The following is a 24,604-nucleotide window of genomic DNA, read 5'->3' on the forward strand; positions in this document are numbered from 1 at the left end:
TTTCCAGCAATAACTTCATAAAACAATTAACAAGCTATATGTCCACCACATAAGAAAAAAAACATGCTTTGGTAAATCATAATTTTGACATAAATCAACATTATGGCATATTAAGTCAAAATTATGACGAAAAAATTATGACATAAAAAAATCATAATTAGGCTATAACTTAGTATGTCTATGATTTTTGACTTTTGACTTTTAATGCTTTGCATATTTTGACTTGTACGAGATCAAGAACAGACATTTGAACTGGTAAACATAATTATTGATATCAAAAATAAAGGTTTTTACTAGTAAGAATTGTATTTCTGAAATGTGAAATCTGAATTTTTACTAGAAAGAAATCAATCCTTGATATCAACAATCGAATTTGAATAACAGCCTATGGTCACATTTAATTAGTGGAAATAAAATTACAGATATCAAGAATTATAGTGTTTCCAAGCTGAAATTTTATTCTTGATATCAAGAATTTGTATTTCTGACATCAATTTTTAGTGTAAATGTTATTCCTGACATAAATTTTTTACTAGTAAAAATCACATTTCTGATTAGAAATGGCATTTTAACTAGTGAATATTGAATTGTTGATATCAATAATTCATATCCTGGTAATGAATAAAAGTAAAAACGGCTTGTCATAAGGACACACAGCTCTACTTTATATCTCTTTATTTTATAAGGTTTTGAATCAAACTTCCGAAAACGAAAATGCTTCTTTTCTCTCGCTGGTTTCAATACAACTAATTGTCTTATATTAGAGTGATTTTTGTGAATTCATTTAGGCATCAGGTAAACACAATAAAATCAAGCTATGATCATGTAATGTAACACTATGTAATGAATTCACAGCTTGTGTCATTGCAAAATATTATTTGTTAAAATTGCATTGATTTTATTTTTGGGGCAAGTTGTCACATGTGTTCATGTCATAATTTGTCATTGGCCAAAACAATGGTTTGATACTTTTCATATGACATTTTCCCAATTTTGCGGTTTTATGAATTGCCTCACTGTTAGATTTGCTGAAAAAACATCACGTTAACGTTATTGGGCTGTGCCCGTTGTGACAACATGCCCCAAAATCACTCAACGAATGTCAATATGTGTTTTGTTGGGTTTTTTTCCAGGGCAACAACCGTGGAAAATAGATTATAGATAGCTTAATAGATTTTGAGGTTTGTATCTACAGCAATTGTATTACAGTACTGTACATAATATGTAAATCGCCTCAGAAATAACGTTATTCACTAGGAAAAAAAATGCGACAACTTGCCCCAAAGCGCAAATCTCTCATCTTTTATTTCGTATAAGAATATTAATGTATAGGACATGTTCAATATCTTTATATCAAAACAATTTTCCACATTATCCAGCAGTGAAGATCGTTTTATCCCGCTCATGATGACAAGAAAAGCGCGAAGAAGCTGCAGTGATTCAGACTGAAAGAACTTCACCTCAGGTGCAGGAACTGATCAAAGTAGCTTAAATACTTGATAACATTTTTGTTTTAACAGTTAATGTGAGTCACAAAGGTCTTACCTTTCTGTCCTTCTGCTCAACGGGTGAAATAAAGCCAGTGGTTTAATGATATGAGAATAAAAAGAGCTGGATTATAATGGCGTGTGTCTCTGAATAACGCTTCAGCGAACTCACACCTGTCACGCGCTTCTGATGTCCGATTCACGAACCGGTACTTTTCAATGATTCATGTGAACCGACTTACAAACCGTGTGTACAAATACTGGACTATAACTAAGGCATAACTTGTTTGGGAGAGATTAATAAAGACGTAAATACAATTAAACTCTCAATTATGTAACTTGAAACAAAACAAAAAATCAGTTTTTAAGGAACACGTCTGAGTGATGAATCATTTAAATGAATCAGCCAAGAGAGTCGATTCTCTGAAATGATTCACTTTTTCACACATCACTCACTCACAAGTCACGACAATTTTCACATTTGTTAAGATGCTGCAATTAATGTGGAACAATGATTAGACCCGCTGATTAATAATTACTGCCACATAAATGACTCGCAATAATTACATTAAATAAAGCGGTTATCATGAATGCTAATACCAATATAATTAGAGTGTATATTTAATTTAGTCGAGATTGATTCACACATATTCATAATTAGGTCGACATACAGTAATTCCTCACAAGAGTTGCAATACTGTGTGGGAGGCTAATTCCTCTGTTTAATACATTAACTAAACACTGAAATCTAAGAATAAATCACTTGACTGTTATGTGAACACGTGTTCACATTAAATATAGGCTACATAATGAAAGTTGTATAGGCCTATTATGAGAAAATGCATGTTGTAAGGTTAGTTTATGCCCTGTTGTGAAGCACCTGTACAGTATGTGGGTGTGTGATTCTTCATCAACACCTGTGAAATATTACAACCTTTTTTTTAGGTTGTAGACATCTCATGATGTTTGTTTATTGGAGAATATGCTAATTGAAATATATATTATTTGAGCATGCATGCCAGCTTGTGTTTCTTTATCCTTCTGGTGTTGTTTTCAGTTCAACATTTACAGAGCTCATGAAGATCAAAAAGAATTGTACATAAGAAACTGTTTTCTTTCATCATTTCAATAGCCTAAGACTCTCACTGTTAAATTGACTGGTTATTTGTCTGCATCATACTGTTATATGTTTAAAAAATTCAACAGTTTACAATGCTTAACATTTTCCGAACTGTAGTAGCCTAATCTATTGCATGCTTGCCCGTGATATTGCTGTTGAATCTTCAGTTTGTTTGGTTAATGAACATATGAAATATTAAACACCTTTCTCCTTTTTGTAAGCTTCTAGTTTTATATAGCTTTATTCTTCTTATCTCTCACAAATGTTTATCTTCGATTTCCCAGCTGTGTTTGCTGACATTTCTATGCAGCTCTGCTCGGATCCCGAAGGATTTAAAGACAGCAGGAAAGACTTTTGTGCACAGAGTTCAATTTTAACGGACTATTAATATCAGCTTGAGAGCAAGAAATATGGGCGTTTTAAATCAAAATTTAAGACTCCTGTATTTTTCACCTCTTTTATGTTGTGTTTTATAATGTCAGCTCTTGGTATGTAATTCTGAACTTGATAGGCCTGCCCAAATAGTTTATTATTGATAGAAAATCCATTAAAATCTGTTGCTGTTGTGTTCTTCCCTTTATTATTATCATTTTTCCACCCGTTTTGATATTGTGCAGTGTGTGGTGGCCACATAATCTAGAGTAAATAGGAACTATCCACAGCATGAAGCAAAAGTTAGACAATAAGTTATGAAAATGTTACTTTTGATTGTTCTTTGAAAGTTCTGTAACAAATAACATTTAATGACATTGATTGGTAACGTTTTGAGAACATTATTAAAGACCACAGTCTAAAAAATCTTGCATTATTTTTTCTACCCAAATCCTGGGATGAACCTTTTGAGTGCAGCTCCGTCAAATTGGTGCGTGTCTTCGGTAAAATACAGGTTTGTGTACATTTTATTTTATCTATAAATACGTTATTGTTTTATATATAGTTTAATTTTATGCAAAGCAACATACAGGGGAGCGATGCGAGTCACCTAAACGAGTGTCGAGTCAGTCTTTTCACCCGATTAACCCAATATTTTTGGGTTATTTTTTCAGTGTTTTTAGTTTCAGTGTGTTCTTTAGTTTTTGTGTTACCCAGATCCTGGGTCAGACGTAACAACCCAGTGTTTGGGTAGTTTTTGTGTTACCCAGATCCTGGGTCAGACGTAACAACCCAGTGTTTGGGTAGTTTTTGTGTTACCCAGATCCTGGGTCAGACGTAACAACCCAGTGTTTGGGTAGTTTTTGTGTTACCCAGATCCTGGGTCAGATGTAACAACCCAGTGTTTGGGTAGTTTTTGTGTTACCCAGATCCTGGGACAGACGTAACAACCCAGTGTTTGGGTAGTTTTTGTGTTACCCAGATCCTGGGTCAGACGTAACAACCCAGTGTTTTGGTAGTTTTTGTGTTACCCAGATCCTGGGTCAGACGTAACAACCCAGTGTTTGGGTAGTTTTTGTGTAACCCAGATCCTGGGTCAGACGTAACAACCCAGTGTTTGGGTAGTTTTTGTGTTACCCAGATCCTGGGTCAGACGTAACAACCCAGTGTTTGTGTAGTTTTTGTGTAACCCAGATCCTGGGACAGACGTAACAACCCAGTGTTTGTGTAGTTTTTGTGTAACCCAGATCCTGGGTCAGACGTAACAACCCAGTGTTTGTGTAGTTTTTGTGTAACCCAGATCCTGGGTCAGACGTAACAACCCAGTGTTTGTGTAGTTTTTGTGTAACCCAGATCCTGGGTCAGACGTAACAACCCAGTGTTTGTGTAGTTTTTGTGTAACCCAGATCCTGGGTCAGACATAACAACCCAGTGTTTGTGTAGTTTTTGTGTAACCCAGATCCTGGGTCAGACGTAACAACCCAGTGTTTTGGTAGTTTTTGTGTAACCCAGATCCTGGGTCAGACGTAACAACCCAGTGTTTGGGTAGTTTTTGTGTTACCCAGATCCTGGGTCAGACGTAACAACCCAGTGTTTGGGTAGTTTTTGTGTTACCCAGATCCTGGGTCAGACGTAACAACCCAGTGTTTGTGTAGTTTTTGTGTAACCCAGATCCTGGGACAGACGCAACAACCCAGTGTTTGTGTAGTTTTTGTGTAACCCAGATCCTGGGACAGACGTAACAACCCAGTGTTTGTGTAGTTTTTGTGTAACCCAGATCCTGGGTCAGACGTAACAACCCAGTGTTTGTGTAGTTTTTGTGTAACCCAGATCCTGGGTCAGACATAACAACCCAGTGTTTTGGTAGTTTTTGTGTAACCCAGATCCTGGGTCAGACGTAACAACCCAGTGTTTGGGTAGTTTTTGTGTTACCCAGATCCTGGGTCAGACGTAACAACCCAGTGTTTGGGTAGTTTTTGTGTTACCCAGATCCTGGGTCAGACGTAACAACCTAGTGTTTTGGTAGTTTTTGTGTAACCCAGATCCTGGGTCAGACGCAACAACCCAGTGTTTTGGTAGTTTTTGTGTAACCCAGATCCTGGGTCAGACGTAACAACCCAGTGTTTGGGTAGTTTTTGTGTTACCCAGATCCTGGGTCAGACGTAACAACCCAGTGTTTTGGTAGTTTTTGTGTAACCCAGATCCTGGGTCAGACGTAACAACCCAGTGTTTGGGTAGTTTTTGTGTTACCCAGATCCTGGGTCAGACGTAACAACCCAGTGTTTTGGTAGTTTTTGTGTAACCCAGATCCTGGGTCAGACGTAACAACCCAGTGTTTGGGTAGTTTTTGTGTTACCCAGATCCTGGGTCAGACGTAACAACCCAGTGTTTGGGTAGTTTTTGTGTTACCCAGATCCTGGGTCAGACGTAACAACCCAGTGTTTTGGTAGTTTTTGTGTAACCCAGATCCTGGGTCAGACGTAACAACCCAGTGTTTGGGTAGTTTTTGTGTAACCCAGATCCTGGGTCAGACGTAACAACCCAGTGTTTTGGTAGTTTTTGTGTAACCCAGATCCTGGGTCAGACGTAACAACCCAGTGTTTGGGTAGTTTTTGTGTTACCCAGATCCTGGGTCAGACGTAACAACCCAGTGTTTTGGTAGTTTTTGTGTAACCCAGATCCTGGGTCAGACGTAACAACCCAGTGTTTGGGTAGTTTTTGTGTTACCCAGATCCTGGGTCAGACGTAACAACCCAGTGTTTGGGTAGTTTTTGTGTTACCCAGATCCTGGGTCAGACGTAACAACCCAGTGTTTTGGTAGTTTTTGTGTAACCCAGATCCTGGGTCAGACGTAACAACCCAGTGTTTGGGTAGTTTTTGTGTTACCCAGATCCTGGGTCAGACGTAACAACCCAGTGTTTGGGTAGTTTTTGTGTTACCCAGATCCTGGGTCAGACGTAACAACCCAGTGTTTTGGTAGTTTTTGTGTAACCCAGATCCTGGGTCAGACATAACAACCCAGTGTTTTGGTAGTTTTTGTGTAACCCAGATCCTGGGTCAGACGTAACAACCCAGTGTTTGTGTAGTTTTTGTGTAACCCAGATCCTGGGTCAGACGTAACAACCCAGTGTTTGTGTAGTTTTTGTGTAACCCAGATGCTGGGTCAGATGTAACAACCCAGTGTTTGTGTAGTTTTTGTGTAACCCAGATCCTGGGTCAGACGTAACAACCCAGTGTTTGTGTAGTTTTTGTGTAACCCAGATCCTGGGTCAGACGTAACAACCCAGTGTTTGTGTAGTTTTTGTGTAACCCAGATCCTGGGACAGACGTAACAACCCAGGGGTTGAGTTATTTATCCTGGGCTTTTTGTTATTTATCATGGGTTATTTATCGTGGGTTATTTATCGTGGGCTCTCCTCTTCAGGAGAGAACAGTGCAGCTCCGTCAAATTGGTGTGTCTTCAGTAAAATACAGGTTTGTGTACATTTTATTTTATCTATAAATACGTCATTGTTCTGTATATAGTTTAATTTTATGCAAAGCAACATACAGGGGAGCGATGCGAGTCACCTAAACGAGTGTCGAGTCAGTCTTTTCACCCAATGCCTTGCATAAAATTTTATGATTTTATTAAAAAAAGATACAGAATATAAATGCTTAGAGAGTTGAAATATGTTCTCAGACATGTACAATGATTGTTTATGGACAGGTTATGGAGTCAGTCGCCGCATATTTCGGCTATAAGTGAAATGCAGGACGGCGGTCTGTTAGAAGTTCCCCGGCTTAAAAACTATATAAAATATGCTATACTGTAAAATATGATTAAAAAATAAAAGAATTATCATGCAAACCAGTGGTTGTGTAGAGTTTTTTACCTATATTTACCCAGCCCTTGGGTTGAAAACAATCCAAATTGGGTTGTTTTTAGCCCAATGTTTTTTAAAGTGCAGATAACGTTGAACAAACGTTCTGTTAATGTTCCTGGAAGAACGTTTACTCATCTTTGACAGAATGTTCCCTGTTAGCTGATAAGAACTGTTCAATCTAATTTCAAACACATTCCCATGTAAAGTCTATCAGATTGTTGCTGTTCACTTCAATGCAGTTCAGTTCTCCAGCATAAGTGATTGTAAAACACAGAAATAGTCGTCAGATTAACAGTTTTGTTCTTGGAACTGGAAGGTCAAGGTTTAATCAAGTAATTACTGCCTCCTGCTGAGACTTTCAAGAACATTTAAAGCTCCTGACAGGACATTATAAATGCAGAGACATTTCATTTCCCATTCTAATTTGTTCTATACTAAAGAAAATAAATTGGTCTTGTGCTACTTGCTAACAGTGACCTGAAAACAAATATGCATGCACATTGATAAGCTATTTGCTCTCAACTAACCAAACAAAGCTGAAACTACAGGCACTATCTGTGTGTCCCTCTCAGGAGCAGAATGTCCAAAAGCAAGAGATCGTTAGATCTGCTCATGCTGTGTCTCTTCGGGTTTACTCCTTTTGTTTCTTTCATTAAATTGTTGCTTTTGCAAATAATGATCATGCTTTGCATGAAGAACATGAGGCGTTTGAAGGTGTGGAGTCAAGTAGGTTTGAGAACGGCGCCATATTGATCATAAGGAGGTTTACTGAGGCTAAACTGTCAGTTTAATGAGGCTCTGATAGTCTCATGCAACCATAAGAAAAGCCGCCCACATTCCCAGCGGATTCAACAGAGCAAACACAGGACACTATATCTGTGAGCTAAAATAGCCCTTCCTTTCCTTGCAAGAAGATGCACTAGGAAGATTAGTTTCAAACCAAGCCTGATCTGTTTCACTGGCCCGTTCACACCAAGAATGATAACTATAATGATAGTTATAAATGAGCTCTTCAGTCCTCTGGTGCTCTTCGGTTATTTTTGTTTTTTTTAGAATGTTTTACTTCTCTGGAATGGTCCGAGACTTGGTAAAAGTTTTGGCACTTGCTGTGTGAACACAACACAATCATAGACATGATTCAAACAGGTTTAATGGTCCTGAAAAACAGCCACACTTGTTCTGTTCGTGGTCAGAAATGACGAGTTTGCTCTAGTGGAAGCGTTTGGAACTGCAGCCGAACAACATCTCACCGAAAGCTCATTTACTCAGATCTCAACATCAAATCTGGAGCACAACTCGTTAAGATTTAAGGCTTTGATTTTCTCACAGTTTCAGAGTAAAACATGTTTTGGAAAACATAGAAAGTTTAAGTTATAGCATGAAAAAATGCATAAAAATACAAATAGTATTTCTGTGCATTTTTCATAATAATAAACTTAAACTTTTTTTTTGTTTCATTTTTTTATTTACTTTTTTCACTTCAGCAATAATCTGCCACGTATCGCCTTTAAAAAGAGACCAAACTTCAGTCTGTGCTCCAAAGATTCGAGATTTACCACAGTTTATGTTGAAAATTTGCATATTTTGCTCAAAAAGTGAATAAATGGATTATAACTACTGCATATATATAATTTAGTACCATACAATCCACTAAAAATACCAAATATTTAATAAAAAACATGATCAAACTATAATATAGTATACATTCATGTAATTTCGAAGTCATTTTTGAGGGTTAAAGCAGGATGGATTCTGATTGGCTGGAAATAAAGTCATTCTGAAAGTGATTCCACAGATATTGTTCCTCTGTGCCGTTATTGTTATAGCGGACTGTTATTTTATATTTAGAACTATATCTTTATTGTCATGAACGGGCCTTGATCTTCATGTAACCTGCAGCTCTCTGCAAATGAAGCCACAAATAGTTCATGCATCTGTTCATTAATTATCAGTAACGCTGCTCACATTTAATATAAATCCTCATTTGGGAGGAACGTTTTCGCTTGAATTCACTAAAACACTTTAATTCCTTAAATAATTCCCAATAAATTAAACTCCTTTGTTTCCCTGCAGAATAGACAATCATGACTTTTGTGCTAACGATTAATTGTCATACAATATAATTGCGATTAATGATTTAATTCTGTTTGGTTCATGTCACTTACAGTGTAAGCCTAAAGTTATTTCTGTTTACTTGGAATCATATATAATATAATAATAAACAATTATAATAAATTAGGCTCATATGATTAATTTTAAAGCTGTGAAAAATGTGTAATATAATATAATACTATAATTAATATAATATAATAATATATTTAATATAATATAATATACTATAATGCATGCTGATTAAATCCTTCATTTCGAATGAAGGAACGCCTTTGACTTTATGTACTTTACAAGTTTTTTAACATATATGTTCTTTAGCAAAATGTGATTGAAATTTAAAGTGCCTAATTATTGCAGTTATCTCAAAATATTGCAATTAAATCGAATAACCATGATCAGCCGATTAATTAATAATCACATCAGGCCTACATGTGTTTAATATATATAAAGTGTTTTCATTCAAATCATTGCTTTGATGAGATAAAGTGTGATATTTACTTTAAGCTGCAGAAGAAATGTAATGATGCTCATATTTATTGTTTGTTCTCTCTGCCATCATGTGGTCATTCATCACATTACATATTCACATTCACTCTCACAGACGTCAGTGGCAATAAAACATCGGGTCACAGTCTGTCTGATGTCCAACGCTCTTCTCCTCTTCTGTTTAATAAACATAAAGACATAAACACATAAACATCTCACACTCATTTACTGCTCATTACAATGGAAGCCCATTTTACCCTAAAAATAAATATACCAAAATGTGTGTGAAATACATATATTTTATGCTAAGTATACTACAAATACATTTACAAATGTTTAATATAAATACATTACAATTGAACGTTTGGTATACTAAACTGATATACTTAAAGTCTGCTAAATTTGAAGAGCTAATTTTGTACTTAATGCACTTTAGTTAATAGATAAACTTTAAGTTTGATTGTGCTAAAGTGGAACTATTGCAAGAATACTTTAGATACACTTTAAATATAAATAGGCCTAAGTCTGATATTATACAGAGATCATACTATCTTTACTAAGAGTGATAATTAGTGCAATAAATACGTGCTCCAAATAAAGTTTATTTATAATAATTATATCAGTAGGTCTCAAGTGATATGTCAGTAAATATGTCAATGGATTTGTAGTATACTTAGTATGAAATAAATATATTTTAAATACATTCTGGTATACAGTAGTTTTTTTTCACTATCCACACAAATTATGTATGTCGAAATTTTGCCATAACAAATCATACTTGTGACATACAAAGTCATAATTATGAGAATAAAAAGCCTTTTTAAAAAGATTAAAGTTTTATTATAACTTTTAGGTCATAATTTCAACATTTTATGTTATTTTGAATTTTGTCAATTTTGACTTATGTCATAATTACAACTTTTAAGTCATAATTTTGACCTTTTATGTTATAACTATACATTTTTATTTTATAAAGTTTTTATTTCAAGTTTCCATGTCATAATTTTAACTTAATTTCGACTTGTCATAATTACAACTTAGAAGTCAATTGCAACTTTTTATGTCAATTATAAAGTTTAAGTCATAATTATGGCCTTTTATGTCATAATTATAAATATTAAGTCATAATTTTGACTTTTCATGCCATAATTTTGACTATTATGTCATAATTATACATTTTAAGTCATAATTCCGACTTTTAATGTCATAATTACAACTTAAGTCATAATTTTGACTGTCATAATCATTTCAATGTTTTTCATAATTTAGACTTTTGATCTCATAATTTACTTTTTAATGTCCTAAATTCAACTTTTTATATCATAATTTTGACTTTTCTCATAATTTCAAATATTTATCTCATCATAATCATGACTTTTTAAGTAATGTCAACTTTTTATGTCTTAATTATAACTTGTTAGTCATAATCTCGACTTTTTATGTCACATGTCACAATTACAACTTTTAAGTCATAATTGAAATACAACAACATGAACATAATAAAGAACAGTTAGACTTGAAAGAATCAGTAGTACCTCAGCCAGTATGAGTCTCCGGCAGAACCGCTCGAACCGCTCTCTCAAAGCTAACAGAAATCCTCTGAAGCAGAGCGCTCTTCCACTTCACACAGGACTGTGGTCTGGGAGTGTGTGTGTGAGACTGTGTGTGTGAAGGCATCTCGATCTGAGGTGAATCGCTCTGATGTTTAATGTCCTCACAGTGGAGGACATTAAACTCGTCTTTAAAGATCTTCAGCTGTGGAACTAAAGGTGCTTCACAGACAGACTGTAGATTCGAGTTTTGTTCCTCCATGTTGGTTGCTGTAATCTTTAGGGATGATTGAGGAATCAGTTTCTCACTGGTTTGAACGGCCAGTTTGAGATCAGATGAATCTTGGTTGTCCACATTTTTCTGTTCAGATGCAGAAGCTTCTGTGCTTAAATTAGAGTCAATATCATGGAAGTCAGCCTCAGTCCGTGAACAACAGGACGTCTTGGACTCATCAGGCAAGTAGAAAGAGACCCGTGTGTGTTTTCTCGTGTGTGTGTCGGGTCTCTGGTTTATCCGGCTGGTTTCTGAGCGGCTGCTGTCCAGTTTCCGGCGGCTCGTTCTCACTGGATCACCTCTCCCATCATCCGGATACTCACAGGAGCCTGTGTGGAGATATTCATATGTGTGAGAAAGCTGATAAGCAAGTAAAATCAGCTCATCTTAATCCATATTCAGTCAATTTTGTCTTTCATAACCCGGACAGCAACATAGATCCGGGCCACATCTGGGCCGTGTGGAATCCATGTGTACCGGATGTGGGCCGGATCTGGGTGACACTATGTTGATGTCTGGGAAGTAACACTAAATTTCATTTTTTTAATTCCAAAGGATGATAACTACATATCAGAAACTCAGAAGACATTGAAGATGAATTATAAAATTATATGATGTTTAGGCCACCTGGGTGTTAGACAATAAATAGTTAGATGTTTGCTATGTAGGCCCTCTTATTTATATGTATACAGTTGTATATACAATGTCCACATCTTTATGCAAGTCTTCTGCTTATTTCATCTAGGTGTTAAATACTCATTATTTTTAATCCTACTCTTGTTAATTGTATTTCTATTCTCTTGTGTATATAGGTATGTATGTATGTAAGGACCTCCTCCTGGAAACTTTGCAGATTCTTTGTGAGTTTGTGCACACTTGCCGAATAATAAATACATTCAAATAATATTGAAGACTGACCTTTGACCCAACAGGACCCTGCAGGTGACGACTGACCCTGAAATGAAATGGTTAATCATGCAGACTGACAGATCATGAACATTGATGTATACAGATTCTGATGAGGAAAAAACTGTGACTCTAAAAGAAGTTCGACACTCTAATGTACAAATATTCAGAAACTCCACGGAGCCCCTAAAGCGACACGGTGATGGTAAAAAAAATAACGAGATGGGGGGGGGGATAATTTTTCAATCCTTTAGCATAAGACATTTGCAAATGCAAAAGTTTCGCAAGCGAACACAAATATTTTGTTTTGCAAGCAAACGCTAATTTTTTTTAAGTGAAAGCAAAAGTTTTGCAAGCGAACGCAAATGTTTCGTTTAGCAAGCAAATGCAAATGTTTTGTTTTGCAAGGGAATGCAAATGTTATTTGAGTGAACACAAAAGGTTTTCAAGCGTACGCAAATGTTTTGTCTTGCGAACAAACGCAAAATGTTTTGTTTTGCAAGTGAATGCAAATGTTTTTTGAGTGAACGCAAATGTTTTGTTTTGCAAGCGAACACAAATGTTTTGTTTTGCAAGGGAATGCAAATGTTTTGTTTTGCAAGTGAACGCAAATGTTTTTTGAGTGAACGCAAATGTTTTGTTTTGCAAGTGAACACAAATGTTTTGTTTTGTAAGCAAACGAAAATGTTTTGTTTTGCAAGTGAATGCAAATGTTTTTTGAGTGAACGCAAATGTTTTGTTTTGCAAGTGAACGCAAATGTTTTGTTTTTCAAGGGAATGCAAGTGTTTTTTGAGTGAACGCAAATGTTTTGTTTTGCAAGCAAACGAAAATGTTTTGTTTTGCAAGTGAACGCAAATGTTTTTTGAGTGAACGCAAATGTTTTGTTTTGCAAGCGAACACAAATGTTTTGTTTTGCAAGGGAATGCAAATGTTTTGTTTTGCAAGTGAACGCAAATGTTTTTGGAGTGAACGCAAATGTTTTGTTTTGTAAGCAAACGCAAATGTTTTGTTTTGCAGACGAAAACAAATGTTTTTCGAGTGACCTAAAAGTTTTGCAAGCGAACGCAAAGTTTCTTGGGGGACACAAAAATATTAAGTTTCAAAAAAGTTCTGCAAGCGAACACAAATGTTTTGTTTTGCAAGCGAACGCAAATGTTTTTAAAGTGAAACTTTAAAGTTTAAAGTTCCAAAAGAGCAGAAATGTTTTGCAAAATAACGCGAAGATTCACAAAAGTTTGCAAGTGAATGCAAATGAGCAAAAGCAAAGTTTTTCGGGGAAACGCAAAAGCATTCAAATACAATTTTTTTCCCCATTACCATGTGGCCTTAGGGGCCCCTTAAAAAACTTGGTCTAATTAAAGATATTCACTTGATATTCATTTGAACAAACACTTTCGGGTGTTTGTAAAGATCCTCTAATGGATCATGTGACTGACCTCCCGAGGTCTGTGCGGTTTCTCGTCCCCCTGTCTCCCTCTCCTGGAGAGCATCCGGTGTTCCCTGCTCCTGCTGCTCGTGTTGTGGGCCATTTGTCTGCCGGGCTCTGAGCTCGTGGAGGACGACGGAGACGAGTCTGTTCCCGAACCCAACTGAAGATCTCTGACGGAACGAGTCCGAGCGTCCGAGTCTCCAGAACGACTCCTGCGCATCTCCACTTGCTTCAGCTTCTCTTGAAAGTTTCTAGGCTTCGGTTTCAAAGAGTTCAGCATGGGAACTGGCATCTTCCAGATCCGTATTGCTCTCCTGAGGAGTTTGTGTGAGTGTGTGTTCAGATAAATGGCCGGGTGAGCTGCGGAGATGCTCTTGTTTTGCCGTTGGCCTTGTGGATCTTCTCTCTGAACATCACACTCTTGCTCTGCTTTCACCTTGTGTTTGGCTGCATTTATCCGCTGCTGTTGTGTTAATTCCAGCTGTTTCGTGGCTCTGTAAGCGGGTGAAAGAACATCAGAGGAGATTCTGGACTTGGATGGACCTTCTGCAGCATCGGACAACATATCTGGACAGAAAATAAACAATTCTTAAAGGGGTGGTTGATTATGATTTCACTTTTCTAACTTTAGTTAGTGTGTAATGTTGCTGTTTGAGCATAAACAACATCTGCAAAGTTACAACGCTCAAAGTTCACAACAATGAATGTCCTGTTGCTTCTACATGTTGTCACTTCTTTTTGAGTCTCTCCATCTTTGTCTGATTCTGGTTTGATCATAAAAGGCTAAAAGTTTTTGAAATTTTCAGTGTAGGTGTGTACTTGTGCACTATTATAAGCCATTTTGTAGTATGAATACTGCAAGTAGTGCGTTCACACTGAAAATTCTAAAAAGAAAAAGTGCACTTTAAGTACCGGGATGATATTAAACTGAAAAAACCCCCAAAGTGTGGAACGTTGGACACTTCATGCACTCGACTGTCACCGCTTTAATTACGTAGCGAAGGGGGAGGGGCTATCAGACTCCGATGCTGAAAGACAAAATAAATGTATAAAGTTCATACACTACATGGTTGAGTACATAGTTTATAAGTGCATAGTGTATAGTGTGTCATTTGGGACACAGCTGTGTCTGCATGAGGTAATTGGAGCTGCTAACACACACACGCACACACACACACACACACACAAGCTCTTGAAGCTCCGCCCTCTGTGCTGGAAGCAGCAGCTCATTTGCATTTAAAGGGACACACACACTGATCTATATAGAATGACATTATATAGATCAGTGGACACATGAAAACGGCGCGTTTTTGCTCACCCTCAAAAAGTGACAATTTTGGGGTATTTTGAGCTAAAATTTCACACACACACTCTGGGGACATCAGAGACTTATTTTAAATCTTCTGAAAAGGGAATTATACCACCCCTTTAAACTCCATTGTTTAAACGTGCAATTTTAGGACAGTTAGTGCAACAGTATTATTGATATACTATTATTTATTTGTAGTCCACTTTAGACATTCTAACATGGTGTCGGCCCAGATCCGGCCCACATCTGGGCAGTGTGGAATCCAGGTGTACCAGATGTGAGCCGGATCTGGGCCGACATTATGTTGCTGTCTGGGTATAAGTGACTATATCAACTAGCAGTCATTATTGTATTAGCGGACTGTCTGCTTAATATCTGTTAACACTTTATTTTGATGCTCCTTCAACAGAAATTCTACTGACTATAAGTAACTTTAATATATAACTTTCTATAAGTAATTACGTCAACTTATTCTACTAACCCTATAACACAGTGTAATCCGGTGTAGACAGCAGCACTGATCATAATGCTTTCTTTGTGTTTTTATCACACCACAGTGTAACCTGTCTACTAATACTCTAATGAGAGTTAGGTGACATGTAGTTATCAAAATAAAGTGTAACCTTATAGCTATATAAATATTTTGAATGAGTTTTGTTTTCATTTTCAATTTTGGGTAACTACAATGGTTTTATTACATGAGCATTAACTAAGAATGAACAATACTTTTACAGCATTTATTAATCTTAGTTAATATCAATTTCAGAATTTACTAATACATTATTAAAATCAAAAGTTGTGTCTGTTAACATTAGTTAATGCACTGTGAACTAACATGAACGATCAATGGACAGCTGTATTTTTAACATTAACAAAGATGAATAAATACTGTAACAAATGTATTGTTCATTGTTAGGTAATACATTAGCTAATGTTAACAAATGAGACTTTGTTACCAAATTTGGTAAGTTTTAGTAATTTTGTTATGGTATGTTTTTTTAATATTTTATTCCAGTTTATTTTTAATTAGTTTAGTAGTAGATTTAAAATGATGCCTTGGCAAATTAACTTAAACTAATATACGTTTTCAATTTAATTTTATGTTAAGTTAACATTATTTTATTTCGTGAACTTTATTTAAATTGTATGCATGCATGGTTTAATTTTAGTTAATGATAATAACCCTGAAAAATCTCTTCCAACATTTTAGAAATATTACAGAATCTTTATAATTTCTCGTTTTGCTGAGTTACAACCGATTCCCTGTAATAAAACAACATGCTATAATAATTAAGCTAAATACGCACACAGTTCTGAACGGGCATTTCAAAAGACTTGCTCAAAGATCATAAAAAGTAAATAATATAAAGAACGTTAATTTAAATATATTTGCATATTAACGCATATGGACTCTGGCTCACCTGTGGAGTGTCTCTTGTTCTCCTCAGTCTGTAATCGATGATTTTCACTCATTTCTGCCGATCAGCATCCGAAGATTCAGTGATTCTGTAACCGATGCGATTTCAAAAAACGCGAATCTTTTGAATCGAATATTTTCTTTTGAATCGCTCAAAACATTCCACTGACAATGAGCGAATCGTTCATCTCGCGCCACGAAATGTGCCACAAAACAAGTTTTGTTTTATTTTTATTGCATTTTATTTTCTGTTAGATGCATGACGTAACAGCTTTATTAAGAACTCATTGATTTTTATTTTTCAAGCCATTAAATCACTGATGTTATGAAACAATTTTAGTATGAATGCATTAAAATCTCTGATATATTCTCTGATTTAGACTATAATAAGTACAATTTCGGTTTTGCCTGTAGAGTATTAATATAATCATATCATGTTATCATTTCTTTTTGTGCATAAAACTTTAGATACAGAACTGAAATCGTCTGTGTGGATGATCAGAAATAGATGGAACACTATTATACAATTTAGAGACTCGTCAACAACAACAACAACAACAACAAAAAAAGCAATAGAAACAACACAAGATCATAATATGGTGTATAATCAGATCTATGAGTGACTCGCCACATCATGATTCTTGAGTTTAACAGTGAAGATTGCCAAAGCAGCAAAGAGTCAAATTCCACGTTCAGACGGATCGGATCTTCAGTATTTGGTTGTTGTGTTGCTGTCATATTTCTAATTCTCTTGTTTGATTCTGTGATGAATTGTGCTGAACGTCAGTATAAATGCAGGTCTAAAAGTGGATCTGCAACCTGTGAAAACACAGAGTGAATGTCAATATTGACATGGTTAATGTGTTCATTTTAAGGGGTGTAACAATATATCGTGTCACAATATACCGAAAAAAAAAAAATGCAACATGTATTGTGGATACTGACAATATGTATTGTTTATAATTCACCCAAATTTAAAATTACTGTGCATGAAAAAATTCTAGTTGTCAGAGTTTTAGTGTTGGTACTACATGAAACTACTATATAATGTTGAATATAATGTATAATAATGCAATGGGAGAATGTTTCTGCATCCTGATAATGCCAAATGTCTGATGTTACCACAGTAAAAAGTGGCCGACATTATTATAAATATATCTAGTCAGTGAAAGAGTGAATTTGAGCTTCAGAATCATGAATATTTTGCAATATTTTACCAGCACCAAGTCCAAGCGTATTAATTTCCACAGCCAATGTAATATCAAATTTAGCATTTTAATCAGCAGTTCATTTTTTTTTAACCTTTTATAATGTATCGCAATAATATGGTATCGTGAGTTCAGTATCGTGATGTATCGAATCGTGACATTGAGGGAATCGTTACACCCCTAGTCATTTTTCAGCGGATAAATTGGGTGTTTATATGGGGTCCGTCACACAGAAATAATCATATTTGGAGATTGAAAACCCAAGAAATAACCAAGCAACTGCTCTTTCTGGCTCTTTATGACACATGCAGAGAAGCTGAAGCGATGATGTGTGTGTGATGATGTGTGTGTGATGATGTGGTTTACCGTGAGCCGGATCAGACCCATGAGTCGAGTGGTTGAGGCGTTCGCTCCACTAAACCCACCGCGGGCCTGCTGGTCCTGATGAAAGGCCTCTTATCATTCACACCCTGAAACACAATCGACAGCAGCTTCATACACACATATATGACGTCCCGAGGGGAGACTGGTGTTTAAACCATCAAAATAGGGATAATTTTTAATAATATTTGCATGAAGAGTGATGATGGTAATGTTCCTAGGCCAGACACTACTGTAAATATAAAAGGTCTCATTATTAATAGTGTCATTATTATGGTGTTCTGAATGTATTTTAGCATATTGAGTGTATGCGTGTGACGTCACCGTCGGCCGGAGTGACTGCGGTCACACACACTGAGTGGCAGAAACACTGAAACTGAGTGGCAGAAACACTGAAAGATAAGGCGCGTTTCCATTACAGATTTGCGCAAAACTTTCATGATTTTTTCTAAATGTCGACAAAAAACTATTGCGAAATGACAGCGTTTCCATTAACTGATGTTATGCGACTAAAAATTATTTTTTTTTTCTCGCGACAAGTCATTCCAAACATCATGGCGACGGATGTTGCGAGGTTTACGTATATCCCAGCCGCTGCACTAGCCATTATTATTAATGGAAGGAGACGTGTTTTCCGATGTGTGTTTTCCAAGCATTGATGGTAATGAACGACCCTTATTATACTTGTGAGCGGCACATATGAGGAGTTTCTGGGTGTTTCTCCCTCAGATCTGCTTCGAGGTCTTGATTGTGGCATTTCTTTGAGGTTTAGAATCCAGTATTCCTGTAATTCTTTTGTCTTTTGTCTCGTCTTCTGTCCAAACACACCACGTCATCTACGTCAGATGACCTGTAATTGCGCAAAAACTGTTTCCATTGCAGTTTTGCGAAATATTTCTTTTTCGAATTGCCTGAAAAAAACCCTCATGTGAACGTAACAACTTTTTTGCGATAAATGGGAATTTTTACGAAATTGACGTGTTTCCATTGGGTGTATTTTCAATTCACAATTTCAATTTGTGCAATTTGAAGGGTAATGGAAATGCGGCTACTGAGTGGCAGAAACACTGAGTGGCAGAAACACTGAGTGGCAGAAACACTGAGTGGCAGCATTTATTTTCAGCGTGAATGCAGCGAAAAACACATGAAACGCATCTAAAACAGGAAAGAGCTTTGAGATTGACTGAATATACAGATTTGACAAAAAATCTGAGGTATATTTTTATACTTCAATAGACATGAAGGACTATAATGCGTTAAGAGCTCGCTCAAGCACTGCGGAGCTAAACCATTTAGTGCTTTGTAAGTAATCAGCAATATTTTAAAATGTATGCGATGTTTAATAGGCAGCCAGTGCAGTGTTGACAGAACCGGGCTAATATGGTCATACTTCCTGGTTCTGGTAAGAACTCGAGCTGCTGCGTTTTGGACCAGCTGTAGTTTGTTTACTAAGCGTGCAGGGCAACCACCCAGTAGAGCATTACAGTCATCTAGCCTTGAGCTCATGAACGCATGAACTAACTGTTCCGCATTTGTCAATGAGAGCATATGACGTAATTTAGATATATTTTTAAGATGGAAGAATGCGGTTTTACAGATACTAGACACGTGACTTTCAAATGAAAGACTGGTATCAAAGAGCGCACACACACACACACACACACACACACACACACACACACACACACACACACACACACACACACACACACACACACAGGTTCCTAACCGACGACGAAGACTTGACAGAGCAGCCATCAAGAGTTAGACAGTATTCAGAGTATTCAACAATATTGTATTGTTATATATTCTATTGACAACTCATCAATTAAATATTTACCATCGTATATTCTGCATAATTGGATGTTTTTAAATAAACACTGACAAAAAGTGACACAAGTTTTAGGGCTGGACGATATGATGATATATATAACACTGATATAAGTGATCACATGGATTTAGACCTATATTGTGTTTATATAAAGCGTTCACAGGCAAATGTGCTTTGTGTATTTCCCCGCCGTTGAAATCAGGCTCATATAAATGTCAGGAAACACGATTCCTGCTTCATGTTAATATCCACGATCACTGGATCTTTGGTAAGTTGTAAGGAACACTATTTCCAGTCCAACCTTTAGTTTAAACTGATAATCGTTTGTTTTACTGGCGTTTTCACAGTTTCCTCTATTAAATCCAGTCACTCCGCAGCTCTTCTGCCACTCAGTCCGGCTGAGGGAGTGTGTTCCCCCGGGAAAGTGATGTCAGTGCATTCCCTCTATTGCTACAGGACACAACATGAGCATTGACCTGAAAAGTTTCTCGTTCGATCATGTGACACGGAGCGTCTCCGGCTCTCTCGGCCTGATCAACGGAGCAGTATCCATCTGAAACAGCAGAACACAACACTGCATTAAAGTGCATGAAACACAGTGGCAGCCTTTGAATACCCGTTCAAATTGAAACAGACCTCGAAAAACAGCCTCGCATCAAGCCACGCACACACACGCCAAGGTCGGAAATGAAAGCAGCTTGGGGCAAAAATGCCACCAAAAATAAAGTCCCCCTGTACTCAATAATCTTATCCCTTAAAACTCATCTTTAATCACCAAAATTACGTATTTAGGCATTTTTTCCTTGAACAAAATGTCTTCATGCCTTAAAATATCTTGACTGTAACTCGACACTCTTGCCTCATTTAGTATGCGCGGTTCTATGAATATGCAAATAAGCCCCGCCTCCACTCACTCAGCTCAGAGATCCACTGGTTGACGATCACACGTTGATCTGATTGGTTACAAGTTTGTGACGTCAGAAACACCAGCGATTTCAAAGCGTGTTTTTGAGACTGTCTTTGGTTCACTGCAGTTTTAAGGAGGAAATACTCAGCAATGGAGTCGACTTATGAATTTACTCATGCTTTGTATGTGTATTATTAAAAACACCACATAAAAACACCACATAAACATATAATTTATTATTTTTTGAACCAATCGTTCAAATGAATGACTTGACGACTTCTGCTTTGTCCCTGAATGAATCAGCCTTCTGGAACGAATCGCTTGAGTGAACGATTCAACGACTGACTCGTTAAGACAGTGATTTGCCGCAACCTACTGGTGGATTTAGTATTATTTGAGATTGAATGCTGTTTTTGTTTTCAGTTGTGATTGTAAACAATAGTTCTGGTTAAAGAGATAGAATGCGTTCATAAATAGAAATTAAAAGTCAAATATGAGATTACATATCCCAATACCATCTGTTTCTTTGAAACGGGTTTCTGAATCGCAAAGGCCGCCTCTGTCTCAAACTTACATGCCATTACATGACAGAAAGGCTTGTGGAAGAGAAGCATTTTTCTCATTCTCATGAATACAGTTCAGTAAATGCCAATCAGTGACCTTGGTTTTTCTCCATTAAGGGCAGTGTGATGTCATCGCTCCCTTGCTTGGCGTTCTTCTGCTTCTTGGGCAGGCCGGAGACGGCTGGCTGAAACACCAGATCCATATTCATCATCAGCACAACATGAACATGAAAGTACGGCAGTGAAGTCAGCAAGAGGTGAAACGCTGTTATAGGGCTGTGACGTATGGATTTCTTTCTTACCGCGGTGAAGAAGCAACAAATCAGGCTTTTATCTTTAATCTATGACTTATGATCAAGAATGCATGTTCTTGAAATTATTCAAAAAACCTCAACACCGCGGTAGGCATGTCATTACCACGGTAATGCGGTTATTGTCACAGTGCTGTTACCTTGAAGTGTGTTTTGTTCCAGCCGGCCTTGAACAGTGTGTGTCGGAGATCCTTATAGGCCCAGACGCTCTGCAAGATGTGTGACGCTGCTTTGGTCTCGCGCACTGATTGGCTGACAAGATAGATAGATAGATAGATAGATAGATAGATAGATAGATAGATAGATAGATAGATAGATAGACAGATAGATAGATAGATAGATAGATAGATAGATAGATAGATAGATAGATAGATAGATAGATAGACAGACAGATAGATATATAGATAGATAGATAGATAGATAGATAGATAGATAGATAGATAGATAGATAGAGTTTCAAACATCAACATATAAGCAATTCATCCACAAGAAACTACAGTCAAACTAAAATGTATTCACACACCTTCTACATTTCTCACATTATCACAGTTTATTCGCTATAGTTTAGAAAATGGTAATAAAATATGAGCAGAACTCAGTTGATATTTGACTGGTTTTGTCCGTCCTTCTGTTAGACTGTCTCACACATGAATTATGTTGAATATCTGTCAGCTGTTAAATTTAACTACACAATTAGATAATACCAGTTTAGCTCAACCAATCACCAAGCAATGCTTCATTGTGTTCAGTCTGTGTGTAAAAAGAGCATTAGCAATTAAAGAAGAAACACTTCAGCAAAACATGATCAGCTCAAAGTTTCCGAATCATTTTTGCTCCCACATTTTTACTGGTAGTCACTGTATGAAGAATATTTTGGTATAATATGTCACATTTGACTTTATTTTGCTCTCCTCACTTACAGAAATGAACTATAGTGTCACTAGTAAAAAAATATAATAATATCTGGTGTCTGAATAATTTTTGGTCTGACTGTACAGCTTTACTCAGATGTGATGTGGTTTGTCACCTTGTTTTGTTGATTGACACCAGCTTCTGTATTCCCTGTCCCTGGATGAGGAATCTGGCGTTCTCCAGGTTCTCCGAGACGATCTCCAGGATCGTGTTCAGGATGGCCACCACCGTGTCTCCCTCCAGGTTTTTGGCGGGTCTCTGTTGTCCACAGGGAAGATTACTGACCAGATCCCTCATGGCGAAGCTCCCTGATTGGGCCACACAGATGATGATGTCAGCCTCATTCACAATTACATTTAATCATTTAGCAGACGCTTTTACCCAAAGTGAAGAATAATAGAAGCAGTTAAAGCTGCAGTCGGCAAGATTTTTTTGATCATATTCACTGAAACCGACACTATGCTCCGACAGAACAACATAAATCAGCCGGTTTTAGAAAAAAACCCGCACCTCTACCTCCACCTGGAGCCTGTTATTTGTTTTGCAAAAATCCACCACTCCCGGTTCTTCTGGTCCAATCAGCGCAGGGCTGTGTGAGATCGCAGGTGATCGCCTGAAGTTCGCAGGTTGTGTTGGATTGTACGAAGCGTGATGGCGGAGAGAAAATCTACTAACAAGCTTCCAATTCCTCAGTTATTGCCATCTATGGGTAGATTAGCCAGGGCAGCCTATCTCCGAGTCCATGGTGTTGATCGATGCTGAAGAGACGGACGCGTGTTCACAGAAGATCTGGTGCACACACACTGACGAGCACGAACTCGATGGGGGGGTGCTCGCTGGTAGTGGGGGGGGGGGGGGGGGGGGCATGACAGTTGTCTCTAAGTCACCTCAATCTGCCAGACTTGCTGACTGCAGCTTTAAACTTACAGTAGGACAACAACAGGGGTCAATATGTGATAAATTGCCTTTTTTTCTTAAAAATTTGAACGTTGGGAGTGGCTTATTCCTATTTTGCCCAGAGCGCTGGACTGTCTTCCCCTGGCCCTGTAGCCTCATCATCATCCTCATCATCCTCATCATCCTCATCATCATCATCCTCATCATCCTCATCATCATTATCATCATCATCATCATCATCATCATCCTCATCATCATCGCACAGGTTCTGGAGAGTAAAGTCAATGGTCTTACCGATGAGATCTTTGTTCTTGTGGTCGATGGCCAGGTTTCTGAGTGCGATGGCGATGGCTCGCACCACTTTATCGGCGTCGGAGTGCAGCAGCTCCACCAGCACCGGCAGACCCTTCTCCTTACGCACCGTCACGCGGATGTAGCTCGACCACTGCAGAACAACACGCTCATCATGAGCAGCAACTTACTTACTGTTTTAGAAAAGTAATGCGTTACGTTACTTTTGCGTTACTTGTTTTCACCTGGGCTGGGCTTGTTTTAATTCTTATAACAAAAAAGTTATATTTTTGGGCAAATGTAAAGACCCTTTCACAGCAAAAGAGAAATAATAAGCCTCACACTGCAAAACATGCTTTTCTTACTTAGTATTATTGTCTTGTTTCCAGTCCAAATATCTTAAAATTCTTAAATCAAGATGCAGCCGCTTACCCTAACCTTACCCATCACAACTAAGTGCCTAACCCGACCCCTGACCCTAAACCGACCCTTAACCTCATTATAACCTTATCCCTAAAACCAAGTCTTGACCCTCATTCAGGCCTTTAAAGGCTCTCAGAAACTGTGGACCGGCCGACATGTCCTCACTTTACTCTCTCTGTCCTCACTCCACTCTCTCTGTCCTCACTCCAGTGGTCTAAAACTCAAACTGGTCCTCACAAAGATAGTTGTACAAGTACACACACACACACACACACTCACGGCCCAGTGTCCGGCACACAGGTTCTGCAGCGCCCCGGCCGCCGCCTCCAGGGTGTTCTGGTTCTGGCTCAGTTTGAGGAGCGACAGGTAGAGGCGAACCACCTCGGGCTGGTACAGGAGCTCCAGGCCTGCAGGAACACACACACACACACACACACATCTGAAGCTCCAGGCCTGCAGGAACACAGAGACACTAGGTGTGCAATAAAGGTGTGTGAGAGAGAGAGAGAGAGAGAGAGAGAGAGGTGTGTTTCAGTCAGCGCTCGACCATC

The 24,604-nt window shown here is 37.6% G+C and overlaps 1 protein-coding gene across 2 annotated transcripts in view; it reads right to left on the bottom strand.

Moving 5' to 3' along the window:
* Positions 1-16,607: 16,607 nt before the first annotated feature.
* The window catches only part of arvcfa (ARVCF delta catenin family member a), a 38,758-nt gene continuing 30,761 nt past the window's right edge, over positions 16,608-24,604 (bottom strand). For both annotated transcript variants that reach the window (XM_084104038.1, XM_084104039.1), the window contains exons 12-19: positions 24,333-24,460; positions 23,634-23,784; positions 22,558-22,750; positions 21,671-21,782; positions 21,317-21,404; positions 20,226-20,302; positions 17,904-18,007; positions 16,608-17,148 (exon numbers count right to left, since the gene is read on the bottom strand). In XM_084104038.1, coding sequence (XP_083960164.1) covers positions 17,915-18,007; positions 20,226-20,302; positions 21,317-21,404; positions 21,671-21,782; positions 22,558-22,750; positions 23,634-23,784; positions 24,333-24,460 — 842 coding nt within the window. In that variant the 3' untranslated portion in view covers positions 16,608-17,148; positions 17,904-17,914. The remainder of the gene's footprint in view (positions 17,149-17,903; positions 18,008-20,225; positions 20,303-21,316; positions 21,405-21,670; positions 21,783-22,557; positions 22,751-23,633; positions 23,785-24,332; positions 24,461-24,604) is intronic.

The sequence above is a fragment of the Abramis brama genome (assembly GCF_963993115.1).
Source record: "Abramis brama genome assembly, chromosome: 25".
NCBI lineage: Eukaryota > Metazoa > Chordata > Actinopteri > Cypriniformes > Leuciscidae > Abramis > Abramis brama.